The following is a 20,770-nucleotide window of genomic DNA, read 5'->3' as shown; positions in this document are numbered from 1 at the left end:
TTTCTCTGTGGATGACAAAGTAGACATAGGATAAAAAGTTGCAGATGCAGCCATGGAAAATTACTTTATTGACAAATTTCACAAGGAGTGTAAACCAAGGGCTGGGATCTGTCTCCCAGTAACCTTAGTGTTTGGTTATTGTATTCCTTTGGATCTATGGGATTTGCTATGAGAATAAGCCCAAGACATCTATGAGGGGCAGGGACATGTAAATACATGTCTTTCTACTTTCTAATATCTCACTACCCTGATGTTTTCTTCATACATTAAAGTGGTGGTCACCTAGTAAAACAACCCAATCAGTTTAAAATAGAAATTAACACAAAACATTTTTTGTATAGATATAAAAAAAATTATAAATACCTTTTCCCCCATTTTTTGTAAATGATCACATCCCCTCTCTGTTCTCAGCTGCATAGGAGCTGCAGGAAGAGAAGCAATAGCACACTGATCTTCCCAGTGAATGGCTGTGCAGGGGGAGCATTTCAGGACAAGTCTGAATATTGGAGGAGTCCTCAGCACAGCTAGAGAACTGACCACGGTGTACTCTCTTGTTTAGTGTGGTTAGTTATATAACTGGATACTAACATTTATAGGTAAAGTTGATCCAGGGAAAATCCGATTGCCTCTGTAGCAAATTGGATGATGCTTTGCTGGGGTTTTTCACCTTCCTCTGGATCAACTGTGGGTGAAGGATTGTGTATATGGGATTGTATGATTTTCTGTATTTTTTTTGGTTGAACTAGATGGAATTTTTTTCCTATTTTCTTTTTTTGCTTTATTAATTTTGTTAAATAGGTCATTTACCTAGAACTATGCTCATGGATTATTATCTTAACTGGTTTAGATGCAAATAGATCATCTCATCCAGGAGTTATGGTATTCTGGTTAAGGCTTCTTTCACACGGGGCGGATCAGTAAAGATCCACCCCGTGATGATCCGCTTGCTCAGAGGGGATCGCTCCGTTGTCCCCGCTGAGCCGGCGGCGGACAGGGCGGTCTCCGCACGCTGTGCAGGGACCGCCCTGTCAGCTCTCCGCTCTCCTCTATGGGGATCGGACGAGCACGGACCGCCTGTCCGTGTTCATCCGATCCGCTCTGCAGACGGACAGAAAAATAGGATTTTCCTCCGTCTGCAGAATCGGACAGTTGCGGAGGCGGACAATAGCGGGTGTCTGCGGATGCTCATCCGCAGACACCCGCTATCCCATAGGGATGAATGTATGGCCCGTATTTCATCCGCAAACGGATGGATGAAATACGGACATACCATCCGCATGTGTGAAAGGGGCCTTAGAATTATGGTATCTTAAACAAACGAGGAACATCATAACTTTTATAGTATTTTTAGAAAAAAAACACTGAAGCACACAGAAAACACAGCTGAAGTTACATGCAAATCTTGATTTTTGTTTTGTTTATATATATAGCCTCTCTAATGGCTCTTAAAATGCCAGGTGACCTTCCTGATAGATGAAGAGGTTCAGTAAGGTTCGGTTCACACAGGGGCAACCCGACTTGCAGCGTGACTTTGCAAGGCAATGTGGAGGCGACTTCAGCATTATTATTATTATTATTCAGGATTTATATAGCGCCAACAGTTTGCGCAGCACTTTACAATATGAGGGCAGACAGTACACTTACAATACAAATCAATACAGGAGGGATCAGAGGGCCCTGCTCATTAGAGCTTACAATCTAGAAGGGAGGGTTAAGTTGAAACAAAAGGTAATAACTGTGGGGGATGAGCTGATGGAGAAAATGAAAATACAGTTAGGTGTGGGTGGGGTGGGCTTCTCTGAAGAGAAGTGTTTTCAGGGATCGTCTAAAAGCTAATAAAGTAGGAGATAGGCGGACATATTGGGGTAGGGCATTCAATAGGATTGAAGAGGCTTTGGAAAAGTCCTGGAGGCGAGCATGGGAGGAGATGATGAGGGAGCTAGAGAGCAGGAGGTCTTGAGAGGAATGAAGAGAATGATTAGGTTGGTATTTAGAGACTAAGCTAGTGATGTAGCTGGGGGCAGAGTTGTGGATGGCTTTGTACGTAGTTGTTAGTATTTTGAATTTAATTCTTTGGCTGAGCGGAAGCCAGTGGAGGGATTGACAGAGAGGAGTGGCAGACACAGAGCGATTGGTAAGGTGGATGAGTCTGGCAGCGGCATTCATGATGGATTGAAGAGGTGATAGACTATGTAGAGGTAAGCCAATGAGAAGGGATTTGCAGTAGTCGAGGCGGGAGATGACCAGCGAGTGAATTAAGAGCTTTGTTCTGTCATTGGTTATAAAGGGGCGTATTTTGGAGATGTTGCGGAGGTTGAGGGGGCAGGATTTGGACAGTGATTGGATGTGTTGCTTGAAGGAGAGTTCAGAGTCCAGGACTACACCTAGAACCTTGGCGTGAGGGGATGGGATTATGGTTGTGCCATTGATTTTGACAGTGAGATCAGGGGAAGGGGCATATGGGGGAGGAAAAATTATAAGTTCAGTTTTGGATAGATTGAGTTTGAGGAAGTGGTGTGACATCCAGACTGATATATCCGATAGTAAATTAGTGATACGTGAGGAGACAAAGGCAGTGAGCTGAGGGGTAAAGAAATAGATTTGGGTGTCGTCAGCATAGAGGTGGTATTGGAAGCCATGGGAGGCTATCAGTTGACCCAGGGAGGAGGTATAGATTGAAAATAGGAGCGGTCCAAGAACAGAACCTTGGGGGACCCCAACAGAGAAAGGAAGAGGAGAGGAGGAAGTAGAGTTGTAAGAAATGCTAAAGGTGCGGTTGGATAAGTAGAAAGAGAACCATCGTAGAGTACAGTCACGGAGACCAAAGGTGTGGAGTTTTTTGAGGAGGAGGGGGTGGTCAACCGTATCAAAGGCAGCAGAGAGGTCCAGGAGGAGGAGTACAGAATAATGTCGATTGGTTTTGGCTGTTAGTAGATTGTTTGTTAGTTTTAGGAGAGCAGTTTCTGTGGAGTGTTGAGGAAAAAAATCCAGACTGAAGGGGATCAAGAAGGCTATTAAAGCATGACTTTAAGTAACTTACAACGCAACTTAAAGTTGCCTCCAGGGCAGGCGACTTTGGTTGTGGCCAATCAGAGAATAATCAGCTCTCTGGGAGGGAGGGGTTTGCCTGGGTAAACTAATTTATTTTCCTGTAAAGTTGCTTCAATATAAATGGAGGTCAGACTTGGAGGCGACTTCCATTGAATTCTATGGGTACAAGTTGCCTAGAAGTCACCTTGAAGTCATACAGGAACCTTTTCTGAAGTCGGAGTGACTTCAGTAGTGTACATTAAGATGGCTCTCATTCACTAGAAGGGAATTTCTGATGTCAAGCGACTTGAGGCAACTTGAGATCTGACAACTCGGATCCCAAGTCGCTGTAGTGTGAACCAGCACTAAGTGGGAGGAAAAGTGGATGGGAAAAAAAAAAAATTTGCAAACACTTTTAGCTGCTCATCTATGATTTGAGTTTCGTTGAAGGTAATCTCTATTTATACATTTTTTTTAAAGTTGAACTCCAGGCACAAAAAATTGTATTGAAATATATTCCTCAACATCCACAAATATGAAGTCAAACGTTATGCACCACATGCAACCCAGATATTAGCTTGTAACAGTGGTGGTGACACCATGACTGAGCTGCACATAACCACAGAGAGTAGAGCTCTGTGAGGGACTCGGGTCCTCCCTCTACAGGCTGATCCTGAAAACTACAGAAGGGCAGGTAGAAGACCAGTTTATTACAGGAAGCTCCTGCACAGAAGAAAGGTGCATGAGTTGTTTCATGCTGGATTACTGCCTGCAAAGATCTGGGAGAAACAGCAAAGGACACCAAGATTCAAATTAGAATATACAATATATACAGTATCTCACAAAAGTGAGTACACCCCTCACATTTTTGAAAATATTTTATTATATCTTTTCATGTGACAACACTGAAGAAATTACACTTTTCTACAATGTAAAGTAGTGAGTGTACAGCTTGTATAACGGTGTACATTGCTGTCCCCTCAAAATAACTCAACATACAGCCATTACTGTCGAAACCGCTAGCAACAAAAGTGAAACTCCTAAGTGAAAATGTCCAAATTGGGCCCAAAGTGTCAATACTTTGTGTGGCCACCATTATTTTCCAGCACTGCCTTAACCCTCTTGGGCATGGAGTTCACCAGAGCTTCACAGGTTGCCATTGGAGTCCTCTTTCACACCTCCATGATGACATCACGGAGCTGGTGGATGTTAGAGACCTTGCGCTCCTCCACTTACCATTTGAGGATGCCCCACAGATGGTCAATAGGGTTTAGGTCTGGAGACATAATTGGCCAGTCCATCACCTTTACCCTAAGTTTCTTTAGCAAGGCAGTGGTCATCTTCGAGGTGCGTTTGGGGTTGTTATCATGTTGGAATACTGCCCTCCGGCCCAGTCTCTGAAGGGAGGGGATCATGCTCTGCTCAGTATGTCACAGTACATGTTGGCATTCATGGTTCCCTCAATGAACTGTAGCTTCCCAGACCATGACACTCCCACCACCATGCTTGACTGTAGGCAAGAAACACTTGTCTTTGTACTCCTCACCTGGTTGCCACCACACACGCTTGACACCATCTGAACCAAATAAGTTTATCTTGGTCTCATCAGACCACAGGACTAGGTTCCAGTAATCCATGTCCTTAGTCTGCTTGTCTTCAGCAAACTGTTTGCGGGCTTTCTTGTAGATCAATTTGATGCAATGTGCAGCATGTGGTCTGAGCACTGACAGGCTGACCCCACCCCTTCAACCTCTGCACCAATGCTGGCAGCACTCATATGTCTATTTCCCAAAGATAACATCCGGATATGATGCTGAGCACGTGCACTCAACTTCTTTGGTCAACCATGGTGAGGCCTGTTCTGAGTGGAACCTGTCCTGTTAAACTGCTGTATGATCTTGGCCACTGCGTTGCAGCCACCGTGTTGCAGCTCAGTTTGAGGGTCTTGGCAATCTTCTTATAGCCTAGGATATCTTTATGTAGAGCAACAATTCTTTTTTTCAGATCCACAGAGAGTTCTTTTCCATGAAGCGCTATGTTGAACTTCCAGTGACCAATATGAGAGAATGAGAGCGATAATACCAAATTGAACACACCTGCTCCCCATTCACACCTGAGACCTTGTAACACTAACGAGACACATGACATCGGGGAGGGAAAATGGCTAATTGGGCCCAATTTGGACAATTTCACTTAGGGGTGTACTCACTTTTGTTACCAGCAGTTTAGACATTAATGGCTGCGTGTTGAGTTATTTTGAGGGGACAGCAAATGTACACTGTTATACAAGCTGTACACTCACTACTTTACATTATAGCAAAGTGTCATTTCTACAGTGTTGTCACAAGAAAAGATCTAATAAAATATTTACAAAAATGTGAGGGGGTGTACTCTCTTTTGTGAGATACTGTATATACAATATTTTTTTAGGCCCAATTTCATCTTTAAGATTTTCAAATTGTAGTTGTTGGTTTGTAGTCTTTTAAAATGACTTGTTCTGCATTGTAGACGGCTGTACTCAATAGACTCTATTTAAAGCATTGTTTTATTATTCATAGTTTTCAGCATTGAGGTGCTGTATGTGGATACCTTAGTGAAAGGGGCCTTACAGGCCTATAAAGACAATGAGATGGAGCAAGAGGACATTACATCTGTTGATAAAGATCAAGAGGAACCTCAGGAAAAAAAGGTACTAAAAATTAGTTGAACTTTGCGTAATGATTGTTTTCACAGTAAGACCCTTTTCACACTGGAGTCCTTTTTCAGGCACTTTAGCGCTAAATATAGTGCTTGTAAAGCGCCTGAAAAAAATCCTCATTTGCAATCCCAGTGTGAAAGCCCGAGGGGCAGTGCACTGGCAGGACGTCAAAAAAAGTCCTGCAAGCAGCTTCTTTGAGGTGCTTTAGGAGCGCCCCTAAAAAACCCCTGTCCATTGAAATCAATGGGCAGCACCTGCAAAAACTATGGTAAAACTAGCGGCGCTTTACCGCCGATGCCCAGGCGCTGGCAGTGTGAAAGCCAAGCTCAGATTAGAAGCTGGGTTACACATGCAGAAAAAACAGACTGCTGCTCCTCCGAAAAGCATCCTGCACTCAGATTGCTTTTTAGAGGCATTGAGGAAGCATTATGTTGCTTCCGCATCACTTGTTTTGACCCCCTAAATGCTGCACTACAGCCCCGCGACCTTGTTTACCCACGTTTGGTGGGTGGTAGGGCCCGAAGCAGGTATTATTACTGCTTTTAAGCAAAGCATTATTGCCGTGGCATGTGTACACCCTGGCCGCTGCCTTTGCAGAGATGGGGGCGGGCCTCAACTCTTTTCTAAAAATGTTCTTAGCTCGAAAAAATGAAAACATATGCAGACAACAGATTCCAGGGTTAGCAGCCTAACAGTTGACATACATCTATGTGAACTGTTTTACCTGCCAAATATGTGTAATTCTGTTAAGCTATCCCGCACTGAGGAGAGACATACCCTAGTTAACCCCTTGGTGCTGGCCGTATGCAAATACGCTGCCTCTCAGGGACTGATCCTCAGCGCTGAGGGGCCGCATATTTGTGTTAATTGCCCCCAATACACCTGTGCTCAGAGTGTGCACACTCCCCGCACAGTTACTTTCGCTATACCAAAAGCTCTCAGTCGCTCCTTGCGATCGGAGTTTGTGTACCACGTGATTGCTGTGACAGCCAGTCACATGATCTTAAACCGCACCCACCCCACAGCATCATAAACCTCATAAACGGTGCCAAGAGGCATTTTAGCCATTTTAGCCAAGAGCCAAGAGGCATTTTAGCTTTCCATGTCACCATTTCAACTCCTGGCCTGTCTTAGGACTGCTGGGGCTGATTTACTAAAATTGGAGAGTGTAAAATCTGGTGCAGCTCTGAACAGAAACCAATCGGTTTACAGTTTTTTTTTGTCAAAGTTTAATTGAACAAGTTGAAGTTAGAAGCTGTTTTTTCTACCATGCAGAGCTGCACCAGATTTTGCACACTCCAGTATTAGTAAATCAACCCCACTGTCAAGAAAACGGTGGATGAATTGATCACAATTTAGGAGAACGTTGAATTAGTTACTGATTGTGGTGGAAATCTGGAGAGAACTAGTATTTTACTGGGATTTGAAAGAATGCTCTTTAAAAATTCATTTTTTATTTTTTTTGCTATTATGAAAGCAGAAGACGGATAATGTTCCTGCTGCTGAATTGAATGGCCCAGAGGTGCAATCTGCTACAAGTATTCCTGCAATTACAGGTGAGTTTTCAGATATTACATCATATGCATACAAGGTGGTCCAGTGCGTTCTTTCCTTTGAAGTTGAACACCAGGCAATTTCTCTTTTTCTGTCAGCTTTTTCTGTCTGCTGGCAGCATGAGTCAGAAGCTTTTCTGACACCAAGAGAAAAAGGTGACAGGGGAAGTGACTCCAATTGATTGACAGCCTCAGCTCTGTTGCTGTTCTGCAGAATGTAATTGCAGCTCTCCACTCCCTTTTTTTAACAGCTCAGACAAGCTTAATAAATTCTGGACTTTAAACAGTGTACATGGTAGAGAAGAGATAGCTGCAGATAAACAAGTACAACTTATATATGTAAACAAGTACAACTTATATATGAGGATTTGTTTAATCTCTGGGTATATGTAAGGGCTTACAACCACTTTAAACTATTTACACATTTTACCAAGTAGCAAGGCGCTTTAAAACAAACCATTCCTCTCTAGCTGCTGTTATTATGAAATTCCTAAAAATCGCAACAAAGACTCTAAAGTTGAGCTGAAAAAAAAGCTGATTCTCCCATCCACACATTCGGGGAATCATCCCCGTTGTGTCATTGTATTCTGATAACAGGGAGACTCCCCCGCCTCCCTACTGACAAAATACGCTGATCAGCACCGCAGCCTTCTGGCTGAAGTGCTAATTGAACTGAAAATTTCCAGCAGTCCCATTTGTAAGAAGTCAATCAATCAACTTCTCTTGAACAGAAACTGCCATACATTCATTGAAATTCTGCATGTTCCTGCTGAACCGGCCAAATTTCGGTCCATGAACGGCTGTATTTTTACATTAGCTGGAAATGCAAGGACATAGGTCAAAGGCAGCAAATGTTGTTCTTGCTGGGTATAGTGACCAGACTGGGAGATGACATGTCTAATCTGTGATTTTGGCAGTCCCCATACCATCCCACCTGAACTTTTTCTGTGCATGTACTTGGTTCAATTTTGTCCATTTTCTTCTCTGAATAGCTCAGCATTAGAGTTAACTACAGGCATATCCCACTTTTAAGTACACAATGGGGTTTATTTAATAAAGCTGGAAAGTGCAAAATCAGACTCACTTCTGCATAGAAACCAATGAGCTTCCAGGTTTTATTACCAAAGCTTAATGGAACAAGCTGGGTTTAGAAGCTCACTGGTTTCTATGTAGAAGGGAGCCTGTATGCACAATCACATTCCACCTTCTGGAACCTGTGACATGTCCCAAAAGGCTTGGTGCAAATAGACGGAGGCCAAACTTCTGCTTGGATCACCTAAGTCAGGGGTGCCCAACCAGTGTCCCGGGGGCCACATGTGGCCCTCGGAGCCCTCTGATGTGGCCCGTGACCTCCTGCTCTGGGATAGAATTGAAAGAATACTGTTATTAAAGATCAGTTTATTGCTAAAATCACAGTACATACATGGGCATATCTTTTCTGCAGTGGTTACTGGGCTGCTTTCAAACTGATCTGCAGGTGCACTGAGCCATAGACTACTATTATTACCTGCGAGTTTGGTGAGCTTTCTGAAAGTGCATCAAACCTGCAGAATATAATAGAAGTCTATTGCAAACTGCAGGAAAGCCAAAGGTACACTGCGTTGCACAAATGTAAACTGCAGCGCATCAGTGTGAAAGCAGCCTTGGACCCCTTTCACACGGTCAGTCCGACAGTCTGACCAACTGGACCCTCCATTCACCTCTAAGTAGTGACAGACATAAACCGACTTGTGTTCTACCTCCAATACAATCCGCTAAAAAGTATCGTGGGCTGCATCCGTGTCCGCTCTGCAAATGCAGAGCAGACACGGACATGCCATCCAGCCACTCCGCTCATTGTGGCCCACAACCAGTTACCAAGTCGCTCAAGTGGCCCTCGCTCTTCAAAAGGTTGGGCACCCCTGACCTAAGTGATCGAAGTGGAAGTGGGAAGGTACCTATCCAAACAAGGCACCCGCTCCCCAGAAAAAAATATGTTATGCCAAATGTGCTAAAGGAGGGAGGAAGGAGGACATAAAGTGGAACTTCCCCTTTTGGGTGAAGTTCTGCATTAAGAACACCTTCCCCTGTGTTGATTGAATGAGGTGAGGGAGGAGTGTCTGTGGTCCAAATCAGGAGAGCAGAATAGGTTGACAGCGCTACTTATCCATACATACAGTACAGCGAGTGAGCATGGTCTCCCTAGGCAGGAAGGATGTTACTGGCAAGATCACCAGGTGAAAATAAAGGAGGAAAAAAATCCTTGAGAAAATAAAAGTAATGCAGCCACCACATCTAAGGACTGGTAGGTGGATATATATTACATTTGTTCTTGGGTTTAGAATGTATTAAGCCACATTATAAACTGTGATTTTTTTTTTCAGTCTAGTAACATTTTCCATTGTTAAAGAGGAACTGCAGTCTGCTCACATAATTTATAATAAAAACATCTTTGCCATTCTGAAGCTTCCCTCCAACCACTTTGTATATAATTTTATTGCATATATATATTATTGTGATTCTGTACTTTGCCAAATATACTGCAGAAATCTCCCTCCACTAAGTCTGGCTGAATCCATTTTAACTATGGGAAGCTGAAGCTGCTGCCTGTTCACTTCCTGGATTTACACAGACACACAGAGGCACACCTCCAGCTCTGCAGCTCTCATTGGCCCTCTTACGACTCACCCACTCCCTTCTGGCAAACTCTCACAAGAGTGAGAGAGAGGGAGCTGTGTATTATGTCATAAGCCTAGGCTTTTTATTAGACAAGATACAGGAAGTGGGCTGTATAAGGTATTTATGGCGGAAAAAAAATGCTTTACTAGCCAAAGTTAAAACAACAAGAGCAGAAGATTTAATTGATGGAAAGATGAAAAATGACTGAATTTCCGCTTTAATATATTTATTTTGCTGCCCATATAGAAAATGATGAACATATAAATGAAGCATCGCATCATACAGTGCAAAGCTTGACTAAAGAAAACTCTGTTGAGAAGCAAAATAAGGTAAATCTTCTATATGTTTTGAGCCTGTTAAGTAATAGAGCGGTTAGGCTGAACTGTGTTTTGTGATTACTGTCACATTTTGTCTTTCATGTCAAACCTGAGCTTTGGGTCTGTTATTTTGTCTATACTAAGCTATACAGAAGCCTCTGGTGCATCAAGGTGTATAAAAAATCCTGGAAAAGCTCCATTGTTATAGAAGAGACTCCACATTGTTGGTTCCCAAAGTGGATGGTGGGTGTGGCAGAAAGATCCAGGGGGGCTCGAAGAAAACCAAAGGAGTTCCCAACGGTCTTTTCGAACGAACGGTTGATGATGTACAACGGGACTAGAAAAGGAAGTTCAATAACCAGTAGCCAATAGCTGCCCTTGCGTCGTATTTGGTCTGTCGGACCAGCATACAGATGAACGGTTTTCCCGATAGGAATTGAGTCAGACAGATTTGAAACGTTCTATTTCTAGGTCCGTCTGAATTTTTTAAATAAAAACGATCTGAATATTTCACACACGATCGGACTATCCGACGGACTGATTCCATCTGACCTGTTCTGCCGGAAAGTCCGGTCGTGTGTACGCGGCATAACTGCCGCCTGTGCATGGATGTGGGATGTTCCGGGAGCTTGTTATGTTATCTGGGGCTCTTCTGACCATGCAGTACATGTAGTACTGCAGTGTGGGATGTGTCCGGAGATGCTTGGAGGTATCCAGGACCAGCGTGGAGCACAAGCGGCCAGCATTTGAGGCCGTTTGTAAGTAGGAGTCGTTTGTAACTCTGGGACTGCCTGTACAAGTATGCTAAAAAATGTCAGTGTAACATTTCCAGTTCCTGAACTTTGTTTTACTCCAGTCTTCAGTGATTTACACTGCTGGGAGTGTGGGTCTGAACATTACCAGTCACCAAAAATAAAGGGCAAGGTTGTTAGTCCATGCCCTGAGAGCCGGTTCACACAGGGGCAACACGACTTCCAACGCGACTTTTGGAGGCAACTTGGACACGGCATGTCAACACGACTTGGGGCGACTTACAACACGACTGTAGGTCGCCCCAGGCCAATCGACTTTTGCCGTGGCCAGAGAATGACCTCTCAAGGGGGAACTTCATGCCAATTTTTTTTTTAAATAAAAACGGCTTGGGATCCCCCTCCGGGAGCATACCAGGCCCTTAGGTCTGGTATGGATTTTAAGGGGAACCCCCTACGCCAAAAAAACGGCATGGGGGTCCTCCCAGATCCATAGCAGACCCTTATCCGAGCACGAAGCCTGGCCGGTCAGGAAGGGGGTGTGGCCCCCCCACCCCAAAGCACCCTGTCCCCATGTTGATGAGGACAAGGGCCTCTTCCCGACAACCCTGGCCGTTGGTTGTCGGGGTCTGTGGGCGGGGGGCTTATCGGAATCTGGGAGCCCCCTTTAATAAGGGGAAGAGGCCCTTGTCCTTATCAACATGGGGCCGCAGGTCCCATCCTGTGCATCCTGGTTTATTAAAAAAAATTGGCATGGAGTTCCCTCTCGAGAGCTGATAATTCTGTGAGAGTCGCCTCCATATAGACGGAGATCCGACTTGGAGGCGACTTCCATTGAAATCAATGGGTACCGGTCGCCTACAAGTCGGATACAAGTAGTACAGGAACCTTTTCTGAAGTCGGAGCGACTTCAGTAGTGTGCATTAAGACGCCTCTCATTCACATTCATTGATTTTTACATGTAGCACAACATAAGGGCGACTAGGGGCGACCTGAAGTCGGATCTGAGTCACCCCTGTGTGAACCGGCTCTGATCCTCCCATAGTGGGGAAGGTGAATCACCACAGTATCAAACTATATAAGTATATCAATAACTCTTATCAAAGAAGAGGTCCTTTCACTAACTGGTTTACATTTTCTATAGAAGGGGAAGATACAAAGATTAATGCTTATGGCACAAACTATTCAATCTTTCTTCTTCCATGATGCCTGTGTATTGATCTGCTTACTTTATGATTTGAATCCATTCCGAGAGTGCCAGTCTGTGGAGACCACACTGGTGGAGGTAACAAGCTGGAATATTGCTAGAGTGGAGGGACCAACCATATGGTGTGAAATATATCAAGTGCTTACAGGCATACCCCACTTTTAAGTACACAATGGGGTTTATTTACTAAAGCTGGAAAGTGCAAAATCAGGCTCACTTCTGCATAGAAACCAATGAGCTTCTAACCCCAGCTTGTTCCATTAAGCTTTGGTAATAAAACCTGGAAGCACATTAGTTTCTATGCAGAAGTGAGCCTGATTTGCAGCTTTAGTAAATAAACCCCCTTGTGTACTTAAAAGTGGGGTATGCCTGTAATTGAGGGTCATTCCTATCTGGCATCCCCCCAACCTAATTCACTAGGGTGCTGTGCTGTCTTCTTTCCAGTCTGATTGCTTTCTGGGACCCAGGTTTATCTCTTCACTATTTCTTATGAAAATCGCCCTTCTCCTCAGCTCTTCATTGGGTCTGATTCATAATGAGTTCATATAATTGATCAATTTACAGTTACTCCTTTTGGCCCTTTCACACAGGTACCACCATTTGGCGGACTCCCCTTGCTCACTGCGCAGAGCAGAGACAGACCCAGTCCCGCTCCCCTCTATGGGGAAATTGGGTGAAAACGGACCGCCTGTCCATTTTCATCCGATCATATCCGATCCACCAGACGGATGGAAAATAGGACCATCATCCGTCTGGATTTTGCGGACAGGATCGGATAGGATAGTGGCGGATGTCAGCGGACATGTCACCGCTCCATATGGGAGACTGCAAGGAGGTCTGAACAGGTCTGCCTGAAAAACTGACAGACGGACCTAACCAGACAGCCTGTATGACGGGGTCCTTATAATTTCTTCATCAGTTTTGCATGTATATTTGATTGTGTAGATCACCTTCATCTCTTATGTGTAAATTCACATAATATTGCATTTATCGCTATTAAAAATATTATTATAGTAATTTGTTAGTGCTGCACTTTTTGCATATTTATTTTTGAGGACTGTGTATTTGGGCATAGTGCTAGCTGCTTTACATTGTACAGTATTTGAGCCCTAGCAATGTTTCTCTGGGGGTTATTTACTAAAGGAAAATCCACTTTGCACTGAAAGTGTACTTGGAAGTAAAGTCGCTGTAGATCCGAGGAGGACATGCAAGGAAAATAAAAAACAGCGCTTTAGTTTGCACATGATTGGACGATAAAATCAGCAGAGCTTCTCCTCATTTCAGATCTACCCCTTAAGCCCCATACACTCTATCAGTTTTTCTGCTGAGTTTTTCCTTCAGATTTACCAAAAGCATATAATATGAGGTCAAACCTTAGGAGTTTCAATGTGAATGCAGTCAGGCAGGGCCTTGCACTACATGGTTTTGGTAGATCTGAAGGAAAAACTCAGCAGAAAGACTGATAGTGTGTATGGAGCTTTAGATTTAGAGCGACTGCACTTCCAAGTGCACTTGCAGTGGAAAGTGGATTTTTCTTTGTAAATAACCCCCCCGTGGTGTTTTAGATTATTTTTACCTGAAGGGTGAACAAATCTTTTAAGAGGGTTGAGCATAGTACTTGGATTTGAGACCTGTTTAGATTGTCACATAGGAGCCTTTAGCTGTATTTTAGCACATCTGAAACGTCTTATACTTCTGCAAATACAATTTTGAGATAACCTGACTCCTAATGACCTTATGAAATTATGATAAGGTTTAAAATAGAAAGATGTAGTACAGAAAAAGAAGATAGCTTCCTCCCAGATGATTGGTAGTGCATATTACTGTAAGTCCTTCAACCACTGACTAAAAATGGTTTATCTTTACGCTATCTATAAACCACTCTTGGTTTTGCAGATATAATTGTGACTTCTGCTTGAATTCTTTCTTGGACTTCTTACGTACAGTGGTTATAAACCACTCACCTCTTGACCATTGGCGGTCTGCAAATCCTCTGCCGCTAGTATTAATCATCCAGCTAAGTGTACATCACAATTACATATTTTTTGAATAATGTTTTTAACTTTTGAAGGTGGATTTCTTTTTGAGTTTTTCTACCTTTAGGTCGGGTTCACACTGTTGCGCATTGCAGAAGCAAATGCATCTTTTAGTCCGTTTCAGGTCTGAATTCAGCCTAAAATTCAGGCTGAAATCAGACCTGAAATGGTGAACCAGGGCGCACAGGACCCCTGCTGGGAGCCGCATCGGCATACGTTGTGAACCGAGTCTAAAAACTGAACTTTACACACTAATGCCCCATACACACGGTCGGAAATTCCGACGGAAAAAGTCAGATCGGATTATGTTGTCAGAAAATCCGATCGTGTGTGGGCTCTATCGGACTTTTGCTGGCAAAAAGACTTGAGAGCTGGATTTAAAATTTTCCGACAACAAAATCCGATCAGACTTTTTCCGATCGTGCGTAGAGAATTTCCGACGCACAAAGTGCCACGCATGCTCAGAAAAAAATTGGAGACAAAAGCTATTGGCTACTGGCATCTATGTAGTCCCGTCATACGTTACGACGTCACCTCGTTCCGAACGATCGGATTTTGCGACAACTTTGTGCAACCGTGTGTATGCAAGACTAGTTTCGGCCAAAATCCGTTGGAAAAAATCAGACGGATTTTGTGGTCGGAAAAAATCCGACGGATTTTGTGGTCGGACTGTCCGACCGTGTGTATGGGGCAAAACACACACACAGGTAAAGTGACACTAAACTCTATTGTATTGTATTGTATTCTTAACTCAAAGTCCCATTTTTCATGCTGCTGTGATCTGACTTCCTGTTCGAGGTTGGCTACATCTGTTCTCCATGATCCCACTGTATGTAGGAACGTAGCCACACTCTCTTGCTCACTCCCAAGATGGACTAAGGACTATGGGATTTGTAGTGTACATAGAGCAGTGTACGTGGCCACAACTGTACACTGTTCAGTCCAAAAAACAGAAGTGAGAGGAAAAGGGAGTTGTTTGGGAGTTCACGGCAGGCAGTACAAGGAGGCCTGAAAAGCACAGCAAGGAACAGCTTTCTGAAAATTAGAATACAGAACCATTAAAAGAGAAGTATGGGGTTGTTTTTTTTTCCAATCTTACCTAAGTGGATGCAACATCAGTCTGATGCTGCATCTGTCCCCCTGTTGGCTCTTACACTGAGAAACGAGCAATTAAACACCGCGGATTGCCAGGTTCTCACAGCTCTCCGTGCAAGGAGCTGGTGACTGCCACTCACCGTTCGCTGCTCTGACCCCCCCCCCCCCTCGCTCACTGGAGCACTGGGCTGTGGAGGGAGCGGCTGACTCAGGCTCTCAGCGGATCACTGAGAGGCTGAGCCAGGTGCCAGTCCAGGTATGTAGGCAGATCCTGACTTCATTGTCACGATCTTGCCTGAGCCTGGACCGACTCTGTGAGATCAGCCGACAACGAGCTTCAGCTCACTGTCGGCTGAAAATCGGTCACAGGAGTGCAGAACGAACTGCACTCCTGTGATCCATAGGAGAAGTGTAGCCAAACGAGCTTTAGCTGTATTTCTCCTTTTAAGTAATGGATGTGTCTGGATTGTTTTTGGAGAACAGGAATATTGTTTAAGCCCCATACACACCATCAGTTTTTCTGCTGAGTTTTTCCTTCAGGTTTACCAAAACCATGTAGTGCGAGGGCCTGCCTGATTGCATACAAATTGAAACTCCTAAGGTTTGACCTCATATTATATGGTTTTGGTAAATCTGAAGGAAAACGTCAGCAGAAAAACTGATAGAGTGTATGGGGCTTTAGTGTCACTTTAAGGTGGTTGTATATTTTTTTCAAAACATAACATATAAAAAGTTTGTGTAACTGCCTGAACTGGCTGGATTTGACTGTATATTTCCCTAATTCCCAGCACAACAGCTATGATAAGCTGTAAGACCAATGGCCAGCCATGTCAGCCATACAGGCTTTTGACTTTGCACAGAGATGTCATTCTAACAAAGGCACCATGCTTACAGGAGGGGAGTTCTTAGTGATGACCCATTATTATGCTTTGGCTCTGTCACTTTTTAGTCAGCAGGCTGGAGCAGAATTGACAGCTCAACATTTTTTAAAGAGAAGCTGTCAATGGGTGCCCCTCTTACCCTTTGATATTCACTTTGCCAGTTTTCTTCCATCACTACTTCCTGTTCCTAACCTCTACAGTGCTGGCGGGTGTCAAGTGCTAGAGGGAGCAGTGATGTCACTTCCCTTTTTATGTTCTAGCGCTTACACCTGGATTCGAGCACTTGGAGGATGTCACATGGATTCTTATACCCCCAGAGGGACTAGATATTATTGGCATATTTGACAGAGGAATAAGAGGCAGGGGTAGTATAGCTCAAGGTGAGTATCAGTGGATAGGGAGGCCCTTTGCAAAGGTAATTTTGCTCTAAATTATTAATGACAGCTCTGAGATGAGACAATAATACACATTCTAGCTGTAGTATATACAGGACTTTATTGTAAGGAAATGATCGGTATGAAGTCGGCTAAATTAACCAGGATAACCAGGATATTGGAGGCTTTCTTTCTTAGATATTGTGGGACAACTATACAAATTTTAATAAGGAAGTATGAAATACAATTTCCCCATCAACGTTGTATTAATATTTTTTGGGGTATTATATGTCTGTAGGGCTGAGTTGGGTGATTATATTCAAACTTTTAGCCATTTATTGTGTCATTGAATGGGTCAATATACCTTTCCTGTGCTGAGATTTTCGGAAAACAGTCCTGAGTGGTCACACATGACTTGAGTGACTGTTCCTCCTACAGCTGGAGGAAGGACAGCAAACAGTTAACGCTGAAGTTTAGTCTATATGCTATGTGTGTGTGTGTATATATATATATATATATATATATTTTTTTTTTTTTTATGACATAATTATCTGTATTCTGTTTATTTTCTTCTTTTGGCTTACTACTTATACAGCTGTCAGCCAGGGCCGAGCTGGGCAGATTGATGGAGAAATATCTGAAGAAGGGAAAAGCTGTGCCAGATGAGTTACTTGTTGACATCCTTGTCACAGCCATCAAGTAAGGAAAGACCTTTTCTCTCTTTTCTACAATCAGGATACTCTGTTCTCCATTATACATTCCTTAAATCAGAGCTCCAGGCTCCTTCTGCAAAACATTAAAAGCCATCAGCTACAATACTGTAGCTGCTGACTTTTGTTATTAGGACACTTAACTGTCCAGGGATCCAGCGGTGTCTTCACACCAGTTAATTTTCCAATCGGCTGTTAGGTGTTGCCGCCGCCATTTCTTGTAGAGGAAACCGGCAGTGAACCCTTACAGCTTCGTAGCTGGCTCCCTAATGGACATGCGCGAAGTACACTGCGCTTTGTGAATGGCCCGGCTGCAGGGGAAGGAGGAGGGGCTAAACGTCCGGGTGCCTTTTCCACGGAGCAGTCACACGGAAATGGGAGCGAGGACCAGTCAAAACCAGGTACCCGCTCCCACCAAAACCCCAAAAGGTAGCAAATGGGGCAGTGGAGGGAGGAGAAGCAAACATGCAAAGCTTCCCCTTTTGGGTGGAGCGCCGCTTTAGGTTACTTATATGAGTGGCAAGCAAGCAGTTATAGACCCCAGATTAGTATTTTACTCGTATACTATTTCCAGTTTCAAAAGAAACCTGTTTTCAAACAATTATGGTGGCTTCTATTGCTGCCTATTTTTAGAATAATAATTGCCTGGCTGTCTTTGGCTTCAGTACTATCTCAGTCACTGACCCAAGACAATAATGCCTTTTTGGAGCTTCTTATACTACATACTTGCACAATGGATCAGCATGACAGCCAGAGAACTAGTTTTTTCAGAAGAAGATGTCAGCAGTGATGAGTTCTCCTCAGAAAAGGTTTCCTATTGTTGACCTCTTTGGAAGTAAGGGTCATTGATACCTAAATATCCAGGAGAAATTTGGCTGCATCCACATGTGTTATTTAATTTAGAATAAATTTGTTGTTCTATTCATAGAATATAAGGATTTCTGTGAATGGACAAGGCTGTAGAAAGCTCATGATCTTCTCCCCTGGTCCAATTACAGAACACCTACCATTTCATCTTATCACTAAGGACTTAATCTTCCCAGACTTCAGAGCTTAGCCCCACCCACAATCCCTATCTCCAGTAAGAGATGCTTCCATTTGCACAAACCATTTGACATTCTATGCATTAAGATAAAAAAATCCTTCTGTGTGTAGCAGCCTCTGCAGCACCCCCTAATTATATACCTAAGTCCGATCTCTCTCCAGCGATGTCCAGGAGTGTCTTAGCCACCCGGGACTCTCCTCCTGATTGGCTGAGACACAGCAGCAGTGCCATTGGCTCCTGTGGCTGTCAATCAAAGTCAGTTAGCCATTCAAAGCAGAGAGGGGGCAGGGCCGGGTCGGGTCTCCGTGTCTGAAGGAACACAGGGAGCTGTGGTTTGGCTTGGGCGCCCCCATAGCAAAATGCTTTCTGTGTGGGCATTTGACAGGAGGGGGGGGGGCAGGAGCACCAAAGAGGGACCCGAGAAGAGGAGGATCCGGGCTGCTCTGTGCAAAGCCAACTGCACAGAGCAGGTAAGTATAACATATTTTTTATTTTTTTTAACAAGACATCACGAACACTTTAATTACATGAAGAGGTAGGAAAAAGTGTGCCTATAGCAACTAAGTCAAGCCAGTGTCAGGCACAGAGAAGATGACCTTCTCGTTTAAAAAAAGTTAAATAGTGCTCCCTACTAGACTGCACTTTTCCTTTTAAAAGTGTAAATTGGATTACAGATTCACTTTATATATGTCTATTTTTGCTTTTTGTTTAGTAAAATTCCAGCAAACTCTGGATGGGTCATAGATGGCTTCCCAGCTACTTTGAATCAGGCAAAACTGGTAGAGAAAGCTCTTACAGGATTTGACCCGGACAAAATGGCAACAAGAAACAAGAAGAAAACGTCAACTCTAGTCAAAGATCCGGCCGGCCCGCAGGATCCTCCGCCTCCTTCTCCAGCGTTTGACTTTGTTGCCTTAATAGACATTTCAGACAATGTAGTATTACAGCGTTCTGCAGCGTTTTATGGTAAGATGGCTGGTAAGAATAAAAATAAACTTGGTCACATTGGGCAGCTATCTAACCAATCATGATAGGTGGTGAAACCTCTGACTGAAGTCTTTCACTTCTCTGCAGTGTAGGGTTCCCATTCAGTTTTACAGTACATCTATTGCAGCTTACCTAGCAGATCTTCACTGCATCTGAGCACCGCAAACCAAAAACGCTATTTAATTATTTTTTATTATTCAAAGCAAACCCCCTCCCATCCATCCATCCATGTCTCCATGCTTTATTTTGCTGAGAAATCGCTTTGAAAATCACCCCATAGCTAGCATTTCTGTCTGTGGCCATCTTGAGTAAGGGCAAATGATTCATGTAGCATTTACTTCCTGCCCTTAACTTAAGTATGCTTACAAGAGCGTGTACTTAGCTGAGATAACTCTCCGCCTCTCCTCCCCTTCTGAAGACTCCTGGGATGCATGGCCACATTTGCCTAGGCAGGAAACCAGGAAGTGAAAAAAACAAGTATAAAACAAGTAAATAGAATTGACCTTCTTCTCTATGTACTCATGCTAGCAGCATGAGGATTAACAATAATCAATGTTGATTGGGAGAGGGAAGTTACTTTAATTTATGTCCAGGCTTTTTTTCCTCTTTAAGTGATACTAAACAGACAAGTGTTAATTGCCATAAGTCATTTGCATAAATCATACATATATTGTGCCACTGTGTATTGTTTTATGTTTGTTTTTTTCATCCACAGCCCTTTTCTAACACTTTTTTTACATGTAAAAATCTGTATTTTTGCTAGAAAATTAGTTTTTATAATTTCTAAACCAGAGGGCCCCAGAGAATAAGATGGTGGGTTTTGCAATTTTTTATGTCAAATGGCATTTGCGCAGTGTTTTTTTCAAATGCAATTTTTTGGGAAGAAATACACTTTTCAAAATTTGAATGCAAAAAAAAAGCACTATACATAACCCAATGTTTTGGTAACATATAAAAGATGATATTCCAACAAGTAAATAGATACCAAACATGTCATGCTTTAAAATTGCACACACTCATGCAGTGGTGACAAATGGCATACATTTTACTATCCATAAGCGATGCTTTGAAAGCCTTTACAGGTTATCACTATATTTACGCAGGAGGTCTGGTGCTAGAATTACTGCCCATGATCTGACCTGATGTGTGGAAAGATCGTTGTGTGCGTGCGTGCGAGTCCTACGCGTGCATTCTCCTTTGCACGGAGGAACAGAGGCAGTTTAAAAATATATATAATATTTATTTATTTCATTTTATTTTTACACTGTCACTTTATTTTTTTTGATCACTTTTATTACTGTCCCAAGGAATGTAAATCCTTTGTGACAGCAATAGGCATGTGACAGGTACGCTTTATGAAGGGGTCTGGGGTTTATAAAACCCCAGATCCCTCCTCTGCCCTTAAAAGCCTTTGCTCACACCAAGATCTG

At 43.3% G+C, this 20,770-nt stretch overlaps 1 protein-coding gene across 3 annotated transcripts in view; it reads left to right on the top strand.

Moving 5' to 3' along the window:
- SPEF2 (sperm flagellar 2) overlaps nucleotides 1–20,770 on the top strand; it is a 231,501-nt gene that overhangs the window by 124,327 nt on the left and 86,404 nt on the right. For 2 of the 3 annotated variants that reach the window (XM_077462868.1, XM_077462871.1), the window contains exons 12-16: nucleotides 5,589–5,719; nucleotides 7,206–7,284; nucleotides 10,186–10,268; nucleotides 17,194–17,297; nucleotides 19,066–19,319. In XM_077462868.1, coding sequence (XP_077318994.1) covers nucleotides 5,589–5,719; nucleotides 7,206–7,284; nucleotides 10,186–10,268; nucleotides 17,194–17,297; nucleotides 19,066–19,319 — 651 coding nt within the window. The remainder of the gene's footprint in view (nucleotides 1–5,588; nucleotides 5,720–7,205; nucleotides 7,285–10,185; nucleotides 10,269–17,193; nucleotides 17,298–19,065; nucleotides 19,320–20,770) is intronic. The other variant, XM_077462869.1, reaches the window with a different exon arrangement.

The sequence above is a fragment of the Lithobates pipiens genome, unplaced genomic scaffold, assembly GCF_037356315.1.
Source record: "Lithobates pipiens isolate NorthernLeopardFrog02 unplaced genomic scaffold, aLitPip1_a1.2 Scaffold_3, whole genome shotgun sequence".
NCBI lineage: Eukaryota > Metazoa > Chordata > Amphibia > Anura > Ranidae > Lithobates > Lithobates pipiens.
The sequence above is the reverse complement of the archived record's forward strand: the minus strand, read 5'-3'. Positions and strand labels throughout refer to the sequence as shown.